The sequence below is a fragment of the Acomys minous genome, assembly GCF_964271855.1.
Source record: "Acomys minous genome assembly, chromosome: 10".
NCBI classification, from domain to species: domain Eukaryota; kingdom Metazoa; phylum Chordata; class Mammalia; order Rodentia; family Muridae; genus Acomys; species Acomys minous.
This window is the reverse complement of record NC_140491.1, coordinates 52,740,024-52,748,017: the sequence shown is the minus strand read 5'-3', so window position 1 is coordinate 52,748,017 and position 7,994 is coordinate 52,740,024. Positions and strand designations below refer to the sequence as shown.

At 49.0% G+C, this 7,994-nt stretch overlaps 1 protein-coding gene and 1 long non-coding RNA gene across 3 annotated transcripts; one reads left to right on the top strand and one right to left on the bottom strand.

Annotated features, from left to right (window-relative positions):
* Window positions 1–806: 806 nt before the first annotated feature.
* Window positions 807–2,317, bottom strand: LOC311607834. The gene is made up of 3 exons (XR_014782765.1): window positions 2,181–2,317; window positions 1,792–1,883; window positions 807–1,613 (listed from the first exon to the last, which is right to left on the bottom strand). It is a non-coding gene; the product is annotated as an uncharacterized lncRNA (long non-coding RNA).
* Window positions 2,209–6,173, top strand: LOC311607833 (uncharacterized protein C2orf74 homolog). 2 transcript variants are annotated; one of them, XM_084799916.1, is made up of 5 exons: window positions 2,209–2,548; window positions 2,862–3,056; window positions 3,424–3,537; window positions 4,410–4,572; window positions 5,683–6,173. In XM_084799916.1, exons 2-5 carry the CDS (start codon window positions 2,908–2,910, stop codon window positions 5,854–5,856), a joined length of 600 nt encoding a protein of 199 aa, XP_084656042.1. In that variant the 5' UTR covers window positions 2,209–2,548; window positions 2,862–2,907; the 3' UTR covers window positions 5,857–6,173. The 2 variants fall into 2 exon arrangements, with proteins under 2 accessions (XP_084656042.1, XP_084656041.1); XM_084799915.1 differs by lacking the exon at window positions 2,209–2,548 and adding an exon at window positions 2,614–2,781 and having other exon boundaries at window positions 5,683–6,170.
* The last annotated feature ends 1,821 nt before the right edge of the window (window positions 6,174–7,994 follow it).

Genomic DNA, 7,994 nt, shown 5'->3' with positions numbered 1-7,994 from the left:
GGGCACAGAGTGTACCGGTGTTAGGTACACAGTTTGGGGTTTGCATAACCGTTACTAGATTTTTTTTTAAAAAATCATTTCTATCTCCTTGGAAGCAGCCTTCATGTGTATAAAGAAGACAGGAGTGGATTGGAGAGATGGCTCAGAGGTTAAGGGCACTGTCTGTTCTTTCAAAGGTCCTGAGCTCAATTCCCAGCAACTACATGGTGGCTCACAACTATCTATAATGTGATCTAATGCCCTTTTCTGGCCTGCAAATGTACATGCAGACAGAGCATTGTATACATAATAAATAATGTTAGAAGAAGAAAAAGAAGAAGAAAGAAGAAGAAGAAGAAGAAGAAGAAGAAGAAGAAGAAGAAGGAGAAGAAGAAGGCAGGAACAGATTCCAGGCCTCACAGCCGCATGGAGCAGAAGTGTGGTAGAAGCTATGCGCCTTCATCCAGGAGGATTGGCTAGTGGAGTCCTCCAAGGAGCATCTTGATGCTGCTAAGAGCAGCACCAATGTCCTCAGGTTGTGCAAAAGTTGGCCTCCAGGGCTGGAGAGATGGCTCTGTGGTTAAGAGCGTTGGCTGTTCTTCCAGAGGTCCTGAGTTCAGTTCCCAGCAACCACATGGTGGCTCACAACCATCTATAATGTAATCTGATACCTTCTTCTGCAGATAAAGCACTCATATACAATAAATAAAATGAATAAATCTTTTTTTAAAAAGTTGGCCTCCAATCTGCCTCTGAAAGATCCCCGAAGGGAGACCTTCACTCAAGCCTCAGGATGGCGTGCACCCAAAGACACACAAACAACTGTCTTGCTGTAAACACATGAGGCAGTTTATTTGCGGAGTTCCGGGTCCACACGTATCTCATGCAGGAGACAGAGGGGTCGACCCAGAAGCCCAGGGGTTAGGAGTTTATATGGGCAAGGGTCGGGGGGAGTGGGAAGTTTTGGCGCGGCCACACACGATTGGTTGTTTCAAACATTTGAACATCAGCAAATTGCGTAGGCAGATCTGGGGTAAGCTCAGACTTAATCACATGGGAACAGTCCTTGGTTCCTGTCTTTCTTGGAACCCGAGGGTAGATGTTTTATCTGAGCTGACGACACATCTGGTTAAACTCAAACCTGGAACTTTGTGTGCGGGCCTCAAGGGGGATTAAGCAAACACCATAAGATTGGATGAGGGGTCTTGGCTCATTACTCACTTGATCATGTCCGGTACCTGTTTCTCTCAGGAATTTGTCCTTGTGTATCCTCCCTATCTTTTATGGCCAGCTGGTCCCTAGAATACTCAATAGGTCTTTGTTTCCTAGCTCCGCATTCTTTGTGACTTATCATCTGGGGCCTTGGGCTAGCATACCTGCCGACCTGCACTCTCAACTATTTGGGCTTATGAGTTAGAGAGCTAATTAAAAATTCTCTCTCTCACCTCCTCCCCGCCCCCCCCCCATACACACACACAATCCAAAGATGAAGAGGTTAACATTTCTCCTTTTTGAATGACACTGTTGATCTGTGTCCTCTTCTGAGATATGAAGGTGACTCTCCAACCTTCACCTTTGGCACTCAGTCCCCAGAGTGACACTGTTGGGGCCACCGGGTGGTGTTTGGCAGAGTTCTGTGGACAGTCATGATAAACAGGGGCGTTGGAGGAGTTTGTGCTGTGCCACACAGATGTGGAGCACACCGCAGGGAACACTCCTTCCTTAGGGAGGATGGCTAGCAGGCCCCTTGCTCTGAGGCTTTCACCCTCCAGAGCTGTGTGGAATACATTTCTGGGCGGTACAATTACCCACCTGTGGTCCTCTGAAGCAACGACACAAAGTGTTCTGAGCGCCCTGACCAGGCAACCCCTTTAGATATAGAGTTGGTGGAACCTGCAGTCTGTCTTGTTTTGAAACAGGATTTTGATATGTGATATTTTATACACAATCCTCCTGCCAGAGCACCCCCCCAACCAACAAACCCCCCAAGCCCCCACCCCCATCCACCTCCCCCCTCCCCCCCACCCCCAACCCCCCATCCCCCACCCCCAACCCCCCCATCCCCCACCCCCAACCCCCCCCATCATCCCATTCACAGGCCTCTGCCACCACGCCCAGTATTGTTACATCCTTTCTTAGATTGCATCCATCCAGGGAGACACGGTTCTCCCCTTTCTGCCATAAGCATCGCTCGCTCTTACCTGGTTAGGGCAGGCCTGCATCCATCTTCTGACTTATCATCTTGCTCTGTTCCTGCTTCCTTGAGCTGTGGCCTTCGCAGCACCTGGTTGTGAGTGTAGGACACCACCACAGCGAGAGGGGCTAAAGAGTGTAGGCCATTCCTCCTGGAGAGCGGTGCTTAGATGCCCTGACCCAGGCCTATCGATGGGGATTTTCTTAAGAAAGTGCATCAGTCAGTCACGTCTGTGAGAAGAGCAGTCGGTGAGGTGTCAGCCAGGAGAAGGAAGCTAGAATCTGGAAAGTCCTGATGTAAAACCTGGCCAAGCCAGCCCCAGATGACCTCCATCTCACACCTCTGAGAACGCCATGGTCCACGGCCCACAGAGAGGTTAGTGACCTTCCTGCCTCCAGACCATGGTCAGTAGCTCAGCAGTTCCATGGCTCTGTGACGTCACTGGAGAGAGAAGGATGAGTCGGGCTCCAGCGGCCCCAGCTGCTCCTTTGGGTTTTGGCAATTTGGGGGGTGAGGGGGGGTGAGCTGAGCCAGCAGCGTGTCCCAGCTCAGTCTCCCCTCTGGCCACCGCAGCCCCTGACTGCCTTTATGAAGAGAAGTTAGGCAGCGTGAGTCACTCCCCCAGGGCGAGCAGGGACTCCTCCCCAGTGGGTGGGCCACCAACAGCCTTTTGTCCTTCTGCCTCTAGAAACCAGAAAGAACAAGATTCTGCATTCAAACTGGGCTGGAATAGAATGTTTGGACAAGATGAGACTGAGACTGAGGAGGAGGTGTCCAAATCGAGCCCTCTGGCCTTTGAGATCACGGCGATCACGTTCTTCATCCTCCTCCTCGTCTGCTTCATTTGTATTCTCCTTTTATTGGCAATTTTTCTATACAAATGGTATAAGCCCATGTTGATGATTTGGGATTAGATTTCAAAACTACAGTATAAAGTGTAACTAGAAAGAATATGAAGTAATTGTAAATAGAACCAGGAAGAGCCAAGCTGGTGGTACACACCAGTAATCCCAGAGTTTGTGAGGCGGGAGGCGGAGGGTTAGTAATTCAGGGCCATTCTTTATTACAGAGACTTCAAAGTCAACCTAAGCTATGAGGGACCCTGTCTCAAAGCCCCAAGTAAAATAGAACAAGCACTGTAGTTGCCAGCTACCTTTTCCATCTCAGGGTTTTAAAAGTGCCAACTTCCTGTTCAAAACTCCGGCACCATACCTTAGAGTCTTCTTTTGTTAAGTTTTGCTTGTTTCTAGTTTCAAAGGTAAGATCGATGAAGAGCCAGTGAAGGCCCCTTGCACAGACGAAAATGAAGGGGAGCACTGTTTAGCTGCTAACGCAGAGAGGGACAAATCTGAAGATCCAGACAAGTGAGTCTAGGTGCTGGGGAGGGGAGGGGCGAGGGAGAGGGGAGGGTGCGGGAGGGGTGGGAGGGGTGGGGCAGGGGAGAGGTTGGGGTGGGGGAGGGGTGGGGTAGGGGAGAGGGTGGGGTGGGGGAGGGGTGGGGCAGGGGAGAGGGTGGGGGGAGGGGATAGGGTGGGGGAGGGGTGGGAGGGATGGGGCAGGGGAGAGGGTGGGATGGGGGACCAGTGGAGAGAGCTTGCTGCTGAGGCATGACATCCCCAGTTTGGCTCCCAGCACCCACATAAGAAGCTAAATATGACAGCAACACCTGTAACCCTAACTGGGGACAAAGACAGGTAGATCCCAGCCAGCTCAGCTCAGAGGAGCTGTGAGCTTCGGGTTCACTGACTGACCCTGTCCCCAAAATACAAGGTGAAAAAGTGACTTCAAGATGACAACAACCCAGCCAGATAAGAGAGTATATACACACAGCACACCCATACACACATAACACATAACACACAGCACACACGTACACACATAACACATAACACACAACACCACAAACACACACATACACACATAACACACAACACACACATACACATACATACACACATAACACAACATACACATACATACACACAGCACACACATAACACAACACACGCATAACACACAACACACACTTAAACACATAACACACACATACACACATAATATACAACACACACATACACACATAATGCACAACACACACACTCACTCACACAACATACAATACACACATACACACACATGCCAAAATAAAGTGAGTCTGAGTGTGCTGGCCATTTTTATGTGTGGTAATGCTGACTAAGATGTATGAAGTTTTGACAGCTGTTGATGGTTTTCCCAGGGTCGTACTGCACTTCGTAAACATGGACATGCCAGTGAGGCCTGGCATTCTCGTACAAAGACAGAGTAAGGAAGCGATGGCCACACACTTAGAAGATAACAAGAAGGTAGAAGAGGACAGGAATAGAAAGACACCAGACCCTGCGAGAGACGCCACCCAGGAGGTGACATGCTCTGCTCTCGGGGTGGGGGTGGGGGGAGTGTTGATGAGGAGGAGGGTCACCATGGAGGAATAACTAGGTACAGCACTGCCAAGCCGGAGGCCTTGATGTCTTTCACTCTTATATTCCTGTTTTTCTTAATATTTCCCCTTCCTTTTGGTTTTCTTACACTCCTGGGATCGTAGAACTACAAAAGTCTCTGTGAGTTCGAGGCCACCCTGGCCTACAAAGTGAGTCCAGGACAGCCAAGGCTACACAGAAACCCTGTCTCAAAAAATAAGAAAGAAAGAAAGAAAGAAAGAAAGAAAGAAAGAAAGAAAGAAAGAAAGAAAGAAGAAAAAGTGAAATGAGTTGTCTGCTTTGCCATTGCTGCTGAGCGCAGGACAAGCCATGTCCTTGCTCCAGTCCTGGGAGTCTTCTGAGTCAACACACACACACATCCAGAACCTTCGTGAGCACGCACCATGCCTCCATACCATGTCTAAGACAGGATGCTGGCCCATGCTGCTCTCAGCTTTGATTAAGAACCATCAGGGAATGTTAGGCCCAGTCACTGCAGGTGGCCATCACAGTGGAATAACCTGGATGTCTGTGGCTTTTGGAAATTGTTTTTCTTTTTTTGTTTTTGAAATTTTTTTTTTTTGTGTGTGTGTGTGTATGTGTGTATGTGTGTGTGCTTGTTGTTTTTTTGTTTGTTTTTGTTTTTGAGACAGGGTTTCTCTGTGTTAGCCTTGGCTATCCTGGACTCACTTTGTAGACTCAAACTCACAGCAATCCACTTGCCTCTGCCTCCCGAGTGCTGGGATTAAAGGCGGGTGCCACCATATCCGGCTGGAAATTCTTTTTATATTTCTTCTTCACATATAACAATGCTTTAAGGGGCTGGAGAGATGGCTCAGAGGTTAAGAGCACTGTCTGCTCTTCCAAAGGTCCTGAGTTCAATTCCCAGCAACCGCATGGTGGCTCACAACTGTCTATAATGAGATCTGGTGCCCTCTTCTGGCAAGTGGGTAACATGCAGGCAGGACATTGTATACATAGTAAATACCTCTTAAAACAATGTGTTCATAGGTTGGTCACTTATATCGCCTGTCCCATTCATTCTCTTTGCAGGGTGAGCGTGCTGAAAACACACCCACACGTGTCCACAGAACTACTTCTATTGCTGATGTGCCAAAAAGACCTCTGAAAGGGGTGACGTTTTCTAAAGAGGTCATTGTTGTGGATCTCGGAAATGAGTACCCCACAGCTCGGAGCTACACTCGAGACCACAAGGAGAGGAAGTGAAGCACAGGGAAGGCTGGCGGCGAGGGCAACGTGACCTTTGACGAGCACTGATTGGCCGAGGGTACTGGGGCGTGCAAAGGCAGCAGAAGGGTGGGAAATGAGCAAAGGCAGACAGTATTTTACCTTTGTGTGGAAAGAAAAAAAAAGTGAACTGTGCAAAATTCTGTACGTAAAATACTGAGCTCGAATATAGTTTTTGAGAAGCAAATCTGAGATTGGTAAGTTGACTTTAATAAATGCCCTTGAGAGTCTTGTGTAGTACAGCAGCGGGCATCGCGGCTGCGCGGCTGCCCTGGGAAGGCCACCCTTTGACGTCACAGGCAGTCACAGGCAGATTACGCCGCAGCTGCTGTGAAGGGCACCCGATAAAATCCAAAGTTGTCCATGTACTGACCATTGGCTCAAAAAACAAAACAAAAAACAAAAACCTGCTACCATCAAAACATGCTCCTAAATTTGGCAACCCTTAGGATGAAGCCGTTCTTTATTTCTGTCATTTAAAATTCCTGTCGAAGGCGGGAACAGTGATACCCACCTGTAATAGCCGCTACTTGGGAGGCCAATGTCAGGAGACATTGAAGAATGTGAGACCAGCCTAGGCAACACAGCAAGACTTCATCTCTACTAAACGGTGAGAGCAGAGCGCGCTGTCCAAACGCGGACCACAGCGGCGGCGCAGAGCAGAGCGAGCACCTTCGGAGGAGCAAGCTGTGTCAGGTGGAGCAGATAAAACCAGAGTGCAGACCCGGCTCCGGGGCTCCGTGCGTCCTGACGGCCCGTGAGAACGAAACAGTGATGAAAGCGGGCAGGGCTGCTGTGTAACCCCCGCGAAGTGGGTCCTGAGCAGCGTGCGATGCAAGGACAGGAACCACAAGGCAGACACGTGTGGGTGTGGAAAGTCTGCTGGTTAAGAGCTCACGGCTCCTGTCAGGAGAGCCGAGGGGTGATTCACATGAACTGAGCAGCCAGGCGCCTGTCAGGGTCCAAAGCGCGGTAGAAGCGCGGTAGGAGAATACATTAAATTGGGCTGGGAGGAGAAATGTGCAAAAATATTCAGAATCTCAAGAAGCACTTTAACTTGTTTGTTTGGTTGGTTTTGTTTTTCGAGATAGGGTTTCTCCGTCCTGGCTGCCCTGGACTCACCTGAATAGATTTTAACATTTTTACCTAAATGACATTAAAACTTTGACTTGTTAAGGTAAAACACACATATCACTTATTGTTCAGTGGTGGTAAATTCACCCGCATTGTAGCGGCCACTCGCAAGAATCATCTCATAAAACCGGAAGCCTGAACTTCAGTGTTGACTAACCAGTCCCTGGCGCCAGGACTCCGTCCCTGCGATCTGACTACTTCACACACCCCTCTGCAAGTAGAATGCGCGCGTGTTTCCTTTCCTGGCTGGCTTGTGTCATTTAGCACAGTGTTCTCACAGCTGACGGGGCCGCCACCTTCATACCTTTGAAGCCAAAAAGCGTTTACATTTGTATGTACACCGTGCTGAGCTCACTGCCTTCCATCTGTAGGAGTGTAGACTGCTGAGCTTTGCAAGGACAAGGTTGGCAAGTCCTTCAAAACACCTGCCTCACCGAAAAGTCTGTCAGACACTCTGAGCCAGAAGGCTGAAGATGATGCTCCAGTGTTAAATCTTGGGTGACTGTCCAGGAGGCTTTCTGTCAGATGTCTCCTGCTTCTGCAGTGTTTGTGGTGCTGCCTTCTTTCTTCTCCTCCTCCTCCTCCTCCTCCTTTTCTTCAATCATGTTGACTTTTCTTACCAACTCACAGTGAACATTATATGTAATAGGATCTTTTATTCGCCTGTTTCAACTGTCTCAGATGTTTGTTGTAGGGTAAACCCAGGCCTAGTCCTGGAAGCTTGTAGCCTCCGTACAATCTATCCTAGGCCTAGAATGCTTTTAGTCTCTGAGGCTTATTGCTTCATAAGCTCACCTTTTTCTGCTCTTACTGAGCTCTGGGCTGGCTGGTCCAACTCAGCTGTTTTGGCCTCAAACTCCTTTCCAAGCTGACAAATTCCACCTGGCTTTTTTCACGGCCTCTGGATTGCTCTGCTTGGCCTAAAACTAACTCCAGCAATCTGCTCTAATCTTCTGGCTCCTTCCGTCTTCACCTGTGTCTTG

Bases quoted from the DNA above. Each gene is read 5' to 3' on its own strand.
- LOC311607833 (XM_084799916.1), top strand. From the start codon at position 2,908: ATGTTTGGACAAGATGAGACTGAGACTGAGGAGGAGGTGTCCAAATCG. The intron at 3,538-4,409 runs GTGAGTCTAGGT...TGGTTTTCCCAG, and splicing joins AAATCTGAAGATCCAGACAA to GGTCGTACTGCACTTCGTAA. The intron at 4,573-5,682 runs GTGACATGCTCT...TTCTCTTTGCAG, and splicing joins CGAGAGACGCCACCCAGGAG to GGTGAGCGTGCTGAAAACAC.